Here is a 17,778-nt window from a genome sequence, read left to right as displayed (position 1 = left end):
CTCTAGGGGCCACCGTACTCTTCAGGTCATCTGTTGTTTCTTGCCATGTTTCCTGTCCAGGTTCATTTAGGTTCATGTCAGGGTTCTTCATGTTGTTTTTTAGTTCTCCCAGTTTAGGTTAATGTTTAGTTTTGTATCAGTTTGCCTTACCTTTTGTTCTGCTTCTGAATACTGTGACAAATACCAGGGCATTTAAAACAAAGACAAAAAATTAACCAAATGCAATTCCAGAAAGATTTTTTAGTTGTTGTTTTTTTTTTTTAAAGAGACTACTGAGTCCACAGATCTCAAGCTCACAGGAAGAGAGTTCCATAATGTGGGGGCCACAGTGGCAAAAGCTATGTCTCCCTGAGTTCTCAGCCTTGTTTGCTGTATAACAGGGGTGGGCAACTCCAGGCCTCAAGTGCCGGTGTCCTGCAGATTTTAGATGTGTCCAATTCAAATTTTTAAATGACCTCCTCAACATGTCTTGAAGTTCTCCAGAGGCCTGGTAATGAACTAATCATTTGATTCAGGTGTGTTGACCCGGGGTGATATCTAAAACCTGCAGGACACCGGCCCTCGAGGCCTGGAGTTGCCCAACCCTGCTGTATAACAAATAGGCCCTGATCACATGACCTCACGGACCTGCTAGGGACACAGGGCTGTAGAAGTTCAATAATCTAAGCTGGTGCTTGTCCATGAAGAGCTCTAAAAGTCAGAACCAGAATCTTAAAATGGAGCCAATGGAGCTGTATTAACAATGGCGTCACATGCGAGTACTTTGGTCAGAAGCCTTGCTGCAGCGTTTTGAACAACCTGCAGATGTTCCAGGGAGTTTTTGCTTAGACTTATAAATAATCAATTACAGTAGTCCAAATGTGATGAAATGAATGCATGTATAGCAACCTCCAGTTCAGTACGTGACACAATAGGACTTAGTAAATAAGTAAGTTCGATTTCTTGATTGTTTCATTGATTGATTGACTAAAGCTTACTTACAAAAACACTAGAAGGTGTTGCGACCCAACTTGTTTTCCTTGAAGTTTACTATTTCTGTTTTTAATTTGTACAACCTGTTCCTTCAATGTTATCACATCTCACAGTGAGGTTAGATAAGATTATGAGATAGAGATTAAAAGATTATACTATAATGTTATGTGTATTATACAACACATTTATTGACAGCATTCTTCAACGGAGTAATTGTACATCCACCTTTTTTCCTATCTTAAATCCAGTACTGTGCAAATGTCTCATTTCTTTATATCTTTCTCCCAAGGACAGACTTTATTGTTTTTTGGTCTGGAAGTTCTCCAGGCTTCCTAAAGGTCTTTCAAAGTTTTTCTTGGACATTGACTGCTTTTTCACTCACTTTTAGTCAACTGCTTGTACCTGAGCATTTTCAGAGAAAACCAGAGCCACTTAACACTGACTCGTGAGTCGTGATTTATTTAACCACTTAAAAAAGCACATAACTCAAGGGATGAACCAGTGTTGGGTCTTCACATAAAACACAAGTTAGCAAATAACCTATTTTAAATCTTTAGGCACTTTGCTAATGGCAACCTGTTGAAAAACACATAATTTATTCCGTCCAAAAGGTTGATTCTGTTCATCTGGACGTAGCATTTTCAGCATAGCGTAGCGCAACATAGCATTTTCAGCGTAGCGCAACGCTATGTCCAGATGAACAGAATCAAACCTTTTGGGATTTACTTACCTGAATGATTGAGCATGCATCAAGACATCATTTATTTCTATTTGTACAGTTAAATGATGCTGACATGGTTTGACGGGCATAAAATTGTAGTTTTGCTCCACGAAGCTGATTACCAAAGAGCTATTAGCTAAAAGCCTGACATATCTCAGCATTCTGTGGAGGACAAAAACAAGAAGTGGGGGAACAGTATCTGAAAGTCATGTCCTTAAGACTTGACAAAGGCCTGTTCACTGAAGCCTCATCAGAAATGGTCTCTGTGGAAGACTGGCTGTTAAGAAGCTGTTCTTAAGGAAAGGAGGGAGAAAAGGCTAAGGCATACTAGCTTACACGAGAACTGGACTGAAAAACGGCGGGAACGGGTTTTATGGTGTGTTGAACTGAGATGAGAATGTTTTGGCTCAAACTCTCAAGCAGGTCAGGAGAGAGGTCCAACAGCGAGTGTTTACAGCCATCTGTAAAACAGGTGGAGGCTCTGTCATGGTTTGGAGAGCCAGTGGTGTTGAGGATCTTGTCAACATTGATGGAATTATGAAGACAGACAAGAACAGTCAGATTTTGATCTGCCACGCAGTAACATGTTTAAGGCATCTGATTGGCAAAGGCTTCATTTATTAGCATCACACCACCACTGCAGTAAAAGCATACGTGTATAGAAACACACACAGTGGACACTATCAGTCATGGGCTGGTCTACTTAGGCAGAGAATAAAAGCGCTACATAACAAGCAGTCCTTTTACTTTCAAACTCAACAGAATTGTACAAGCTAGGTTTTTTCCTTATATGCTGTTTTTCCACATGTGTTAGCACGTTTCAATAATTCCCCGACGAGATTTACAATGAGTGACTCCAGACTTTTGTTCATTTTGATTATGAAATTTTCACTTGCAACGGAGTATTTTGTCTTTAAAAAAAAGAATCTACGTTTCAAGTATCATTGGATCGAAGTACACCAGTTTATGATTCTAATCTGCCTTTATATTTTAAGCCACTGGCCTGTCCTTGTACCATCATTTAAGTAATAAAACTATTAAAATGCTCCTTACCATGTGGGACTTTGATTCAAACAAATACAAAAGACTCAAGTAAGTAGTGCAGAGAGCAGACAGTGTGAGCGTTTGGAAGAAACTTTTATTGTTAAATATGCCTGGACTTTTTCCAGCCAAACAATAGAAGCCAACAGTTATGGTGGATATCTGTGGGCACACATTCTTCACATGTTGCTGAGAAATGTATGACCATCCGAATGGAAAAGATGCCAAGATACCCATCAACTGGTTGTGGTCTCTGCAGTCCTCTTTAATGAATTAGGCCTTCACTTTAGCACAACTCGAGTTTTATGGTCACCGATCAACAACCTGCGAAAAAAGATAATCTTTACTGGTTGTTTCCATCACATTTATTATCCATTTATTGTCATGACCTTTCATTCATCTAAGAAAAAAATTGCTAAATGCACATGATGTGGTACAAAGCCACTGTGTGCTTTTTACACATATTCCATCTTTTGTAGGATGTGTGTATTCTGAATACACAGATTCTTCAAAGAGGCATAATCTAAATAGAAACAATAGAGAGACTTAATGTAACTGCAAAGTGTGTCTCATAAGACCCCAGGAGTTCCAGTGTTGGGTCTATAAATGGTTAAGAAGGATATAATACTTAAGCATTATGATTGGCCTTGCAGAAGTAACTAATAATAAATAAATAACACCTACTGAAATACTAAGAGTATTTAAAAAGGTGAACGTATTGTGGCTGACTATCGTACTTGAGCTGACTTGCCACCCACTTTCATCCCAACAGTAGTACTGCAATGCTACATGAATATGGCCTTTTTTACGAGGAACTACAAATCTATACTAGACATATGTGAAATGTGCACGTTTGACTTTTGGACGCAAAAGCAAATAACATGTCCTGAATCTTTACCTGATGATGCTGACAGTTAGCAGTGCACCAGCAACGGGTCCAACCCAGAAGACCCAGTGATTGTCCCAGTGGTTGGCAGCCATGGCAGGACCAAAGGCACGGGCAGGGTTCATGCAAGCTCCAGACAAAGTCCCTCTGAAATAACAGTCATGACAAACCAACACGTTAATACAGCTGGAGATCAGTGATGCAGATCAGCAGCACACTTCTCCTGCAAGAAAAACAGGATATACAAGCAATGGGATAATGGTCCACATGCTTGTGCATGACATAAAGACTCATTTAAAAGGGAAACTTGATGAAGTTAATAAACTCATGAGGATGTATTAGAGGAAACAGAGATTAACCTGTTCCAGTGGTTCTCAGACCTTTGCTGCCATGCCTTGCTTTATGAGCTGAAAGAAGTTTACACCCTACATCTTTTGATTTGTATCAGTGATTTAAGTAAAAAAAAAAAAAAAAAAGTTTAATTTTAGTAAAGTAAAAAGATGATGTAGTAGCAGTAGCACGCTCTTGTTTATTTTCCCTAAAAAAAAAAAATCATATTATCATATCATACTAGTTTCACTTTCATTTCCCCCCATTAGCAACACCCCCCAAGGTGGCACTTCCCCACAGTCTGAGACCCCCTGGGCTATAATAAGAACCAGTATTTTTAGGTTCTGCCATTTTGAATTTTACTTTTTCTCCTTTTCAGTACTTATTACAAAAGTCAACCAAAAGCAGGACAAAATAAACAAGTAGACCTTTTTTTATTTTTATTTTTTATTTTTTTAAATCTGAAACCACGGCTCCTATCATGGCCCTAATAGTGATCAGAGTCTAGCTCCCAGTGATTCCTCCTGAGATTCTTACCCAGCAAGTATGTTGGCAGCCACAGTGAGGCCAATGCAAAAAGGAACACAGTCTGTTTGGGTTTTCCTGTTGACGGCCCCCAGGCACACCACCATGGTGAGGATCAGGGTCAACAACATTTCTGCCAGGGTGGATCTACCAGCGTCAGCAGAGACCGCGTTAAAGGCTCCTCCGAGGGAAGCGGTATAGTTATTAGAGGGATACACTGCCTAAAAGCAGAACAAGTAGAACACATAGGATATAACATGACTGGAACCTTAACTCTTTTTTCAGTAAATCAAAATATCATTTAATGATCTTAAATTACAATCTTGTATGGTAAATGTTTTTGGCTCAATCTTGATAAGGTCAAGTCAATGATGTTATCAATCTTGAAGTCAAAGTGCTGCTTGGTAAGTCATCAGAAATCACAATTCTGAACTGTCATAGTGTGTCATCCATATTTATACACAGTAAGTCAAAAATATTGGGTTCAATGATGTCAAAATGATGACATAACCTTGTAAATTCACATTTTACATGACAAAACATTAGAGTCATGCCAGAATAAACAAACGCTGACTTACTCAAAACTAAGATCAAAGTAAAAATAATGAAATAATGAAAATTCAAGTCTTGAGAGCCCAGTTTTACTGATTTTTACAGATTTTAAAACATATCACTCCATCAGTTAATTAGTTAATTCATTCATTAATTATTATTATTTCTGCATTGCAAGTTTTTTTTTAACTTTTACATTGACATATAGAAATAACATAATTAAATGAAATATATAGTGATTTGCACAACTTACAGAAAACTATTTGTAACAAAATAAAACCCTAAACATAAATTGTTGACATCTTCTTACCACTATCTAAAGGCCAATGATTACAAAGAAAAACAAATTTTCCACACTGGTAGTGCATGAAATAACATTTTTTGCATTTTAGCATTTAGTTAAAAAATCAGCAATTAGACTGACGACAAAATTTAACATCTTGACTTATAATGAATTTGCGTATCTTTAGTATTTCATCTTTTATTTAGACTATATCTTACCTTTGACAAAAAAGCACCAACCACTCCTCCGGCCATCTGAGCTACGATGTAAGGTACGAGCAAAATCAGCTTCATCCCCCCGCACAGGTAGACGCTCAGCGACACTGCAGGATTAAAGTGTCCCCCGCTGCAAGAATTGGAATTAATTTTAGTCTATAAAGTGATCAAGCAGTCACAACTGTCCGTCAAAAATGGATGAATAGATGAAAAAGGATCAAAGAATAGAATCGGATGAATAGAGCATTTGAATAATGTGTTTATGTGTGTGCTACCTTTGTTGTATCAAACTGAGGCAATACAAAGTGTGACAAAAAATGCATCGTTTTTTTGCTGTGGTTTCCAACACCTAGATGCTCTTTAAATTAAAGAAACTTCTACAAGTTAGGGCTTTTTACTCTAAGTACTAAATCCTAAAAATATCCATAAATTTGTTTTTTCTTTGCTTTTACACTAACCAAAATCCCCCCAAAAATTCTATTTTAATACTGTAAATACAAGAAGAAAAAAAAGTATATAATAAATCCGTACCTGATTTGCCCAAACACTGTGATCAGCACTCCCAGGGCCAGTCCATGTGCCACGGCAGGCTGGATGACACCCCCCGTTTCCACGTTCCCGATAACAGAGGCACACCCCACAAATACAAACAAGCAGGTTCCCAACAGCTCAGCCAGACAGGGCTGCATGTACAGCTCGTATTTGCATCGTATCTTACTTCTGTTGCCAATGTCTTTCTCCACCTTCGGCTCCCCCATTTCGATTACTGTGAAGACCTCTGTCTTACTTTCTAGCCCTGACATGCTGTATTTGAAACCTTCTGCCCTGTGCTTGACTCCCTACCACTTCCACTGGTGGACTACAGTACGATCAGCATATAGTTCTGTATATAAGCCTCACATATGATGATGCAAAAGGGAAATACATACGTCCATGCATTTGCGCTGTGATGCCCCTCCGTCCTGCAATTTTTTATACTGCCAAAATATTTAAGATGAGCTTGTTAAATGATTAGTGGAACATCAAAGTAGTCAGGGTGAGGGTCCTGTTACACAATCACAATGTTTAGTTGTGTTTTTTTTTTATTGCTGAACCTAAGCTCATCAATAAGCCTACAGATACCAATACAAATAAATAAGTAACTTTTATGACCTATAAGGTCCCCTAAATAAAGTCATCAGTCAATGATACAACCCAACACAAAGTCTACCTGCGCAATTAATGCAATCAAGAATTCTCAGAACTTATCGTGGTGTTCACTCCCAAGAATATCGCACGCACTCTGGATAAGCCAAGGCTTTAAACATAATCGTTCAGATACTTTGTCCATAACAAAGTAGATAACTGACAGTTCAACGACATCTTACACAAAAGATTTTCTTTAATTATCTGCACTTGATTGATCATCAAATATAATCAATAACAAACTAATCTGTCACTTTCTCTCAGCTAGGGTCAACATTTTGCAGGTAAATGTAAAATTAACGAGCATTTGTATGCATTTCACTATTTATGGCATGCAAGTAATAATCTGATCAATAAATTAAATTAAAATGGCACATGAAAATCAGGAAAGCACAAATAAGTAACATCTGTGATTCTTAATACATTCTTTCATCTCCATCATACAAGAGCAGATTTTGTTGATGTTTTGGACATGTTCACAATTCTCATCATGTCTTCGACACATACAGGGATATCAAGGATGCTTGTGAAACTGCATTTTGCTGATGCCGGGACTTTTCACACCAGAACGAATCCCAGATGAGGGGCTCGGCAGAGAATTAATGACTTCCTCTTTCCTTAGGCCTCCTTTAACACGTCTTCTCCCGCTGTTGGTTTTGGCGGACACACAAAAAGTGGCGCAATTTAATGCTCAAAACGCCAACTGAGAGAGACCTGTGGAAAGAGAACATGACCTGTTCTTGTTAATGGCCACAGCAGACATTCAAACTGATGAGCGGGGGATCTGAAAAACACGCACGAGTACGACAAAGTAAATACGCTGACAGTCAGTTTGTCACCATTGTAGTCAGAGAACATCCTGAAACATAGCATCTGTCACTTTGATGTCCTCTCACAGCTTACGTATCCATTCACAAGGCTAACATTAAAGTGTGCATTACCCAGATTAAGTTTATCCTTGGTGGCCCAGCAGATATTGTAGTGCTGAAGAAGTTGTTGCAACAGTTCCTTCTCATCCAAGAACTCCAGATGCTCAATTCTGAAAGAAATGAAAATCTACTCAAGACTTTGTCTTAAAATGTGACTTTTCATTTCAGGAAGCTACAGTCATGTAGACTGGGTTGTAAAATTCAGGTGTGTGTTAACACAATGCCACATTCTTCCCATGGTGAACTCACCACAGCGACAGATGGCGCAACGCTCAAAAGAGAGCTGAAAGAGAAACAAATCGAGGTGTTGCAATGGCCCAATCAAAACTGACTCCTCAACTCTGAAATCCTGTGGCGGGACCTTAAAAAAGCTAAACTGATAAACTGAAGCAACACTGAATGATTTCAAACTAGGTTTCAATAGATTGCTGCACTCAAAAAACAATATAAAGAAATCGGGGGGGCTTGATTCACAGTACTGGATAATGCAACAATCCTATAAATACCTTTCACTGAGGCTTTTTCCAGATGAATTCCTCATAGTAAAACTCCACAACATTCAATATACAATATTCAATATTCTCGTTATCTCCAGTCAGAGAATCCATAAAAATGTACATCAATTATACTGTCAGGACTTCAAACTTTACTGGCCTTCACTGGCAGCTTTACTAGCACATAAAATGGTAACAGTCACAATTTAACTGGATTAAGATGAAGAAGCAAGACAAGAACCCGAGCAAGCCCACTCTACGCTCGGCGAGTATCAAACGTAACCACCAAAGCCGGACCGATCGACAATAAGAAAACTGGAGATATAGATTAAGCTTAAAAATTCTTTAATGAGCTAAAAATCACATAAAACTCAACTAATGTATATAAAGACATAAAAAATAAACCATTAACTGCAATAAAGAAATGATTAAGTGAAACAATTTTAAAAACATTTCCATATAAAAAAAACAGATAAAGATGAATTTATAGCTGAAAATGAGGAAAAAAATGTGGAACATTTGATTTGCTACATATATATTTGCTTACTTAATCCAGTGTAAATGTATAATGGTAAAATAAGGAAGTGAAAGCACTGTGGGAAAAGAGCAGAGAGGTGGAGAAAGGGGAAGGATTTGAAATAAAAGAGTGTTTTAATGAGTCAGCAAGGTCAAGAGTTCATGGACGACAAGAAGCGAATTTCGGGTAAATGGCCTTGGAAATTTACCAAAATGTGTAAGTCATGACTCTGCCACGGCATTCACAGCACTTCCATTTACCAACTGCAAATGAGCTAACATGTAATATCCGTATCGGAAAAGTGAAAAGGGTTATAAACATTTAAAGCATTCAAATAAGTTCAGAATCGTCTGCTTCAGCACAGCTGAGCTGCTTTATTTAACCAAGATAAATAAAGCGGCTATATGTTGATATGTTAGAGGACCTGAATACTGGGACTGAATTTAGGTCCCACTAGAAATCCCTCCACCATCCACACACAGGTGGAGATGGGGAAAAAAAAGACAGTAAAATAAACTCTTTTCCACCAACGCAGAGCCATTGCTGGTGCAGAGCCAGCACTCTGACAGTACTTTAGTGCATCATGACATAACGTAACCAAACATTACATAGAGTTACATAATAAGTGTATGGGTAATTTCTACAGAAGCACAGACCAGATAGCAGATATCAGATAAGCAGATATCCATCCTTCCATAGAGAAAGCATTTATATAGCCCCAAATAGCAACAACAGTTGCCTCAAGATGCTTGATACTGCCTGCATTACCTTGCCACATCATCCTGAGGGAGCATACTGTAGACCGTCATCATATCTAGAGCGTCAACGTGTTCCCAGCCAGTTTTCAGAAACCGATCCTTCTGCAAACGAAGACAAATTAATGTCTGCAAAACCTCCCAAAACAAAATAAATAATACATCCAGCAACGCAGTGTCATTTGTTAGTGTACACAGCATCTCTTGGATGTTCAATTCAATTTTATATAAGGAGCTTTATTATTGTAAGGTAAAGACCTCACAATATTAAAGAGAAAACCTCCAAAATCAGCCGACCCCATGTGAGCAAGTACTTGGCAACAGTGGGAAGGAAAAACTCATTTTTAACAAGAGAAAAAAACCTTCTCCAGGCTGAGTGAGGGGACTCAACTTGTTGGGGGTCTGTCTAAAACTTGACAGCTAGTTAACCTGCTCATAATCCCTTATGATGTGTATTGATGCTAACAAAGTCACTGATGAGATGGAGGTTACCTGAGAGTCCAGAGTCTGGCAGGCCTCCACTCCCGCCAGGGTGCACTGGCGACGCTGCAGGTTCTCGATCATCACTTGACCAAATCGATCACTCATGTTGACCTGGACACAAAGACAGCACATAAATCACATTTTGCTCCCTTGATAAAAACCTCCCTGTTACTCAGCTCCAATCGACATGAAGCATTTCAAATACTCAGTGTGTCGTACTTAGGTTGCAAACAGTTGACGACTAGAAAGGTACAAAAGAATTTGCAACTAATGCTTGGAAAAAAAAAACAAGTACTTAATTATGAAGTTGTTAAATTTGTTTACCTGTTCATAGTTGATGAACATGGCAGTGTGAAAGGTTTCTGCTGCCCAGTGAACAAGGTTGGAGGAGTGAGATGGTGTCATGTAGACCAGCACACACTCTGACAGAAGCAATGTCGGTAACCTGGAGACGAGACCAGCACGTAAAAGAAGAACATATCAAGAATGCACTTAGTGAGATCTCGGCAAAGACAAAACATTTATCCACATGCAGAAGAATATAATGTGCAGAAATGTCTTCATTTAATCCAGTGTAGTGGAAAAAAAGTGAAGGTGCTCATATTCCTGTAATGCTGGTAGACGGGGAAAAACAGCTTCCTGTTCTTATGCAAGCTTTCAATAGTAAATTAGGCCAAAAAAAAAAAAAAAAAAAGAAAAGTTCCCAGCTATCTCGAAAAGGTCCGCTAGCCCTGCTGCAAAAATGTCCTTGTCTTATCTCTCTATGCCCTATTTTCATTCAACACAACTGGTAAAGTGATTCTACAGCTGAAATCTAAATATCAAGCAGCTGAAGGATAGAAGGTGGCTGTAATGATTCCTCATAACAAAATGTATTAAAGTGGTGTCTAAGGTTGTAAAGGCAAATTTAGCCCCTCTATGATTCTTTTACACAATAACTTAAAAATGAATAATCTATTATGAGGTACATAGTCATATAATAGACAGAACAGGAAACCATAAAAGCACACCACTGTCATGTTTTTAAGAAATTCAGTATGTTAAGGTTCTTTGTGGTTCATTTATAAAGCCAATTACTGTGTAAAATGGAAATGAAAAATTAAAAAGCAAATGATTTCCAAATCTCACAAACCCATATTTTATTCACAATAGAACACAGAATAGTCACAGTAAGAAAACCATTTTAAGAAAAACATTTTTTGATGGCAGTAACATCAAAAAGTTCAGAAAATCTGTAGGAATCTCTGTGCGCAAGAGACAAGAATGTACATTTTGCACATCGTTTACAGGCTCCCCAATTGCTCAGTGACCTCATGGTTCTACTAAGAGTTTTGGGCTCCTAACGCACAGGAAGTGCAAGACACAATTTTCTAAACTCTTATTTCAAACATTTTTTTCTACAGATCTTAAACGGGATCCTGCATAATTTTAAACTTAGACAAAAGCTCATTTGTAATAAGTCATAAATAATCTACAGTGCTGTGGAAAATATTTCTTTTAAAATGTATTTATTTTAGACATGTGTCACACTTGCATGTTTCACAAATGCAATTTTTAAATGATCATTTCTAAAGGGAAAAAACTTTTGCTTGTGTTTCTCGCTGGCTCTTTTTGTGTGTGTTGCAGAGTTGTATGTGTCATGTACCTGTAAATGCAGTGGTGTGTGGCATACAAAGAAACACTATAATATAAATAAACTACAACTATGGCGGTTAAAATGAATCTTCCATGTCGTGTTTCGCAATAGAACAAATTAACGCTCAGATCTGCTGTTCATGAGTCATGCTAGCTCCCCGAGTTAGCATATTTAGCAGAATGTAAGCAAAACCATGACTAAGCATACAGACGCATTTTAAGTCTGAGTTTTAGTGTTTCATACTCAAGCGTGCCTTATGGGCGTGGAATGCAAGATGCAGAAGGTTGACATTCCATCTGCTTTGCAGCCACACACATCAGTAGGGTGCCCCTTGTTATCTTCAGCTACTTACACACAACAAAGAGATAAGCTGCAATTCTTGAGGCCCCGGACGAAAACAAATTACAACTAATACAGAGCTGTAAAAGGTACTAATAAAGTGGAATGACAGGGAGCTTTTTTAAAATAGATTTTTCCATTTAAGAGATAAAATACAAAAATGTATAACACATACTCTGGGTTAAGTTGAAACTTTTTCAGTTTTTCATCCAAACTGGAGATGTCTCTGAGGTCCGCCCCAATGATACAGTAACGATCTGATTCGAGGCTGTGGGCATCTGGAGAAAGACAGAACCACAGTTAGAAAGAGTTGGAGTCATATAATTGGTATTTAAAGCCACTGAAGCATCATCTGGATACCAAAATAACTGCACCAGTTACTGCGTACCTAGCAGTAAGGAGTCTGTTGAGTGGGTTTCGATGATGGGTTTGGACAGAGGAGGTTTTGTCCTAATCAAAGAAAGCAAAGTCATAATTAAAATAGAATATCAGCAGTAAATAAGTATCCAGGTGTTTTACATACAAACTAGCAGAGATTTTCAGTTCCAAAGTGTTAAAAATGTATTTATACATTATAAATATACAAATCAGAACTACATAATTATTAGTTCATTAAGTGCATGTAGCTTTTAGTGTATTTTTCAACTCAAATTCCCTGTTAGTAAATTAATTAATGTGGCATTTAAATTTTTCTTACAGGCTGATTTGTTTTGCAAATACAGTTACGATGTTACTCCAGCCCTTTTGTGGCCCAGCTGTAAATTATCTTTTTTATGAAACAAGAGGCTCTAGCTCCCTCTATGGATCGCTCCTCTACATTACAGTCACCAAAGAAACCAATATAAACATGACATTCACTTTCCTTTCATTTAGTCATAATTAAATCCGCAGAGGAGGTTATAAGAGCCATTCTGTATGCAAATATCATTGAATGAGGCTCGCTTCATTCCCCTAGAAAATCACAGATCCAGGTATTTGATTCTTGCATGTATGCACAAAAGGTTCAGCCTTGGGTGATCTTGTTATATATTTAATGGATATAAATTAAGATAAACCTAAAACAATGACTAATATACAAGTTCAAACTTAGAATTTTAAAGACTGGAATACAGCAGAAAAATCACGTTGTCTTACTTTATATTGTGTATTTTCCTTGCCACAACAGTTGGAAAGTCAACTTCAAAGAACTTCCGTGGCATGAGGTTTTCATCCTATAACACATATAAACCCTCAAGATTAGCAGTAAGTTTTTTGAGGGCAAATAGAAGGTACTTGGATGCAGTCACGTCACAACATGAGACATGATTAAAGTCACAGATTAATGAAAATCAGATTTAGAGCACAGCGAAGGAAGCAAGCTGATTGTTTGCAAACCTTTAGCCTCCAAAATGTGGTATCCAGTCCAGCACCCAGGTTGATGACTTGACAGTCACACTGTGTTTTCCTTAGAAACGCATCGAGGAGGTGGTTCACTCCCTGCACACGGGCGTAGTAACCTGTCAAATCACATGAGACATGCAAAAGCTAACTAAACTGTACAACAAGTGTTATGAGCTGGTTATATTTCACCAGCTTATATGTTAAATTACAAATTATGAAATTATATTACAAATACTACACAGAGATTGTTCAACAAGCTATAAAAGGCCAAGTGCTTTTAAGGAAAGCTGCTTCATTACTTGCCTCTGTTGATTTCGGGGGCCTTTCGGTCTCCTACAGATCTTACAAAGTATTGGATATAAGGGTCCTTCCAGTAGCCTTTACTGGTAGCAAACCTATAACATAGATTTTATATACTACATGAAGCTGTGTCATACATTCAAAGCCAGATTACTCATTGAAATATTAAATGGATGCTTATGATAGAAACCCACAAAACAATACAACTAAACAGCCTAGTTGTGTCAACAACAACCAGAGAGGAGTTTCTGTATTTCGATGGTGTTGCTGTAAATAACGATAGCATTGAAATATCAGGGTAACTGACTCATGCAGAATAAGCTTTAGCCTTTGACTTCTTCGCCTTACGTTACCTTTACTGACTAAATGATGCTGTTACCTTTTGCATGTGGTTGCATCGTCACACGTCGCCCTCACTGCTTCATCGGCAGTGTCCGTGTCTGTGAAGGGTTGCCGAGCTGCCATTGGTGATTCCCGTCCTGCTGCTCGTCCACCTGCTGGTCTCTGGTTACCTGCTACAAGCTAACTAGTAAAACTGCAGAGAAAACACCGCGAGCGTAGTCGGGAGGCGGAAGTCCTGGTGAAAAGCCTGCAAGTTACGAGATGTCAGAAATAATAACCGGTACGTAACGAGGTTATAAATATCGCTGCCTATTTACGAACTACTTGGAGCTGAAAATGTATGAATAAACAACTGCCCGGAAGCAAAATATAATCACCTCCGGCTTGGGTTTGCTTTTCAGATTAAGAGTACTACAGGTGCTCTTATTTTGAAAAAGGAGGAAATAAACCTCGAGAGGTTAAAGGGGAAAAAAAGCAACGCAGAGTGCTGCAGTACTTTTGTGCAGTACTGCAAATGTTAGTATTGATCATATACCAAATAAATAGAGGGTCAGTACAGACAATACCAATACCAACACTAATACCTTTAACGTATAAAGACCACTTATGTAGGGGAGAACGGTGTGTCATGATTTATGAGATGAATCATCACCAATTAGCAAATTTTTGACACATTTTAATGGGCCACTGAATCACTGTGATTGTTAGTTTCTATAATAATTAGTTAATACATGGGGGAAAACACCTTGAAATATTTTGAAACTGGATTATTTATTTATTTATTATTTATTTTGAGACCTGGGATCCAAATGCACCTGTCTCTGAAGCACTTTGGGTCAGCTTCTGTTGTTTCAGTGTGGTATAGGCTATAAATAAATTAGACATGACAGTCAACACAAAAATGTTCAGACATTTTTCATTACGTATGTTTGAGATATCTTCTTCATCGGATGATACCCTAGACAAAATATGTTAAATTTGAAGCTGCCAGAGAGGACGTTCATGCAGAGGGCTGGTGTGACAGAAAGCTCTGGATCGGTTCAGATGGGAGGCAGATGATCCGCAGTAGCGACCCCTACAGGGGACAGCTGGAAGAAAAAAAGAAGGTGTGTGAGGTAAACCAGCTCTTACAGGATAACACTAACAAAACCACAACGATCAAAAGAGTTAAACAAGCAATGTAGGCGTGCATATGCAGAACAATAGCATATGAAATTGGACCTCTGACACAGTTGTGGGCAAACTGAAAGGGAAATCCCACCACGTTAAAGTCAGTCTCACTGAGGACACCGAATGTCACTCAGATAATCAGATAATTAATCCTTTTTAATTCTGCACAGGAAGATAAAAAGTGTACAGTTGCTGAGACCATGAGACAAAGACTGTAATAAGTAGCTGTGAGGTTTGCATTAAACAGTCTGATACTGTCAGAGTGATTTCCGAACAATCCACGTGACTGCATTAATGAACAGCTGAGTGGCAAATCTTTAAAATCCACAGTTTCGATCTTACAGAAGCGTAATGCATTTGGCTCTTGGCATAAGTCTTTTGGAGCTATTTCACTGGTGTCGGTTACTTGAGTTGAATGGCATTAAGGGTGAATATATAGCCTTTTTTATTGCTGCATAGCAAAAAGGATGTGGGCTCCATTCCCAGACTTGGTGATGCCAATGCTTCCTGTAAAATGCATCTCTTTCTGTGTATTGTCATTGCTTTCATTTTATTTATTTATTTATTTATTAGAAAGAACATCTTTTGTGTTCATTCTTGTTGGGTTTGACATAAATTTGAGATCATTCAAAATGTTAAACCCTGGAAGCCACGTTAACAGAGTAGATCTTTATCAGTTGAATGAAATTCCTAATTATTATTAACATAAAGCCACATAAAAAGTCTGTAATATCAACAGCTTTGAAAGTGTCTTTTGCAGCAGCTGCATACCCTGCTCCCATTTTTTTCACTTCCAAGCTGTTTAGTCACTGGTCTTTGTGGAAAGTCCCATCAGAAGTTTGCGGCTTTACTCGCATTTTTTCCTTATCTTTTTGTTTTATAATGTGCCTAATTTCTTTTGTTTCAGGTCAGTGAAACTTTTTTATTGTATTTTTGACTGGCTTAGGTCAGAATATATTCAAATGGTAATATGTTTTTTTCTTTATATTTTAGTGACTTATCGTTTAGGAAAGCAGCAACCCAAAGGCTCTTATCTGTCCTGCCAGTTTAAATCAAGTCTTTTTTTCCCTTTGCTTAAATACAATGAGTCTGGAGACTTTTATTAGATTTTGCATAGTGAATTTTTGGTGGTGTGACTGTAGTTAATGATGTGGTCCATCTTCATGTTAAAGAAAAGGAACATTACTGTAGTCAAAGTTCATTACTGGAACTTAAAACAAATTCCTATAGTTTTAAGTTTTACAGTGGAACAAATTATTGGCCAAAAACATACACTGCGTGAATGAGCATATAGAGGGCTTTCAGGCCTGCAGGAAACATAAAGCAGGAAATATTTACAAATTCACAAACAAGCTAACAAAGTTAAATCTACAGTTGTGTGAAACAAAGAAGGTTTTTAAGCATACCCTCAACTACTTCTGTTGGAATTAAGAGGGTCAGAAGGAGCCAGCTGCTAATGCACTTGATTCATTGGCCATTAGCAAGTGTGAGCACCTCTGTTTTGGCAGTTTGTAGGTCTGGAGCATTCAGGTGCATTAACATAATACCACAAGAGACCACATTTACTCCGAGGTCAAACCATGCAATGCTCAGAGAAACTGGAAAAAAAAACCCTTGAGCTACATCTTAGACTCTGCAGGCTTCAGTAACTCATTAAATATTAAAGTTCATGACAGTACAATTAGAAAAAAAAACAAGTATGACTAGTTTGGAAAGGTAGAAATGAGCCCTTTCTAACCCCCCCCCCCCCAAGAAAACAAACAAACAAACAAACATGGCAGCATGGTTTAGGTTTGCAAAGCTGCATCTGAATAAACCACAAGACTTTTGGAACAAGGCGAGAACAAAGTGGAGATGTCTGGCCATAATTTGGCAAAACCCGAACCAGCACAAAAACACCTCAGACCAGCTTTCAAGCACGGTGGTGGAGGGGTGATTTGGGCTTGTTTTATAGACACAGGATCTGGGCGCCTTGCAGTCATTTAGTCAGCCGTGAACTCCTCTGTACATGCAGATATTCTGGAGTCAAATATGAGCTCCAACAGAAAGACTGAAACAGGAAGGAAAGGTGCTGCAATCACTCAGCCTGACTGAAGTGCTGTGGCAGGATCTCAAGAGAGCTGAGCATAAGAAACAGCCTGCAAACCTCAATAAACTGAAACAACACTGTAAAGAGGTTTGGGCCAAACCTCCCCAACAAATATGCAAGAGAGTGATAAACTCACACAGAAAGCAAACACCTGAAGTTACTGCTCCTAAAGGTAGCTCTACAAGCTGCTCAATCACTTGCACTTAGTTTTTCACAGAACTGACTGAAGAAAGAAAGCTTCCTTTTTCACACCACTGTAGATACTATTTTTTAACCTGCTGGGAAGAGGAAAGAAGGTTTAACAAAATGAATGTGGTTCTATGTAGAAACCCTGTGAGCAAACTCCTAGATGCTTTATATTAACTAGACCCACAAGGTTTAAGTGCATTCAACCCATTTTAGCTAAACCCAAAAATGTGTCTGTGATTTTTTTTATTTTTCACTATACTAATATTAGTGATATTATATGATAGTGATATATATATATTGCTAGAAGCCCTTTCTACACCCCCCCCTCCCCCATTTTCCACTATACTAATATTAGTTATACAAATGAAAAACAAAAACAAACAAACATCCTGGTGTTTTAGTTTAGGAAGGCATTGTTTTGAGTAGGTTTCTCCTGGCAGTGTCC

At 38.2% G+C, this 17,778-nt stretch overlaps 2 protein-coding genes across 2 annotated transcripts; both read right to left on the bottom strand.

Moving 5' to 3' along the window:
* Positions 1–2,811: 2,811 nt before the first annotated feature.
* On the bottom strand, positions 2,812–6,770 carry aqp8a.1 (aquaporin 8a, tandem duplicate 1). The gene is made up of 5 exons (XM_084938151.1): positions 6,057–6,770; positions 5,529–5,655; positions 4,488–4,696; positions 3,633–3,767; positions 2,812–3,058 (listed from the first exon to the last, which is right to left on the bottom strand). Exons 1-5 carry the CDS (start codon positions 6,326–6,328, stop codon positions 3,016–3,018), a joined length of 786 nt encoding a protein of 261 aa, XP_084794277.1. The 5' UTR covers positions 6,329–6,770; the 3' UTR covers positions 2,812–3,015.
* A 112-nt stretch (positions 6,771–6,882) lies between these two features.
* On the bottom strand, positions 6,883–14,277 carry lcmt1 (leucine carboxyl methyltransferase 1). The gene is made up of 11 exons (XM_084938150.1): positions 13,923–14,277; positions 13,547–13,638; positions 13,238–13,359; positions 12,998–13,074; positions 12,252–12,313; positions 12,039–12,141; positions 10,213–10,333; positions 9,898–9,999; positions 9,419–9,510; positions 7,652–7,749; positions 6,883–7,424 (listed from the first exon to the last, which is right to left on the bottom strand). Exons 1-11 carry the CDS (start codon positions 14,006–14,008, stop codon positions 7,402–7,404), a joined length of 978 nt encoding a protein of 325 aa, XP_084794276.1. The 5' UTR covers positions 14,009–14,277; the 3' UTR covers positions 6,883–7,401.
* Between the last annotated feature and the right edge of the window lie 3,501 nt (positions 14,278–17,778).

Source organism: Perissodus microlepis, chromosome 8, assembly GCF_051167445.1.
Source record: "Perissodus microlepis isolate ML-2025 ecotype Zambia chromosome 8, ASM5116744v1, whole genome shotgun sequence".
Classification (NCBI taxonomy): Eukaryota; Metazoa; Chordata; class Actinopteri; order Cichliformes; family Cichlidae; genus Perissodus; species Perissodus microlepis.
This window is presented reverse-complemented; position numbering and strand designations above follow the sequence as displayed.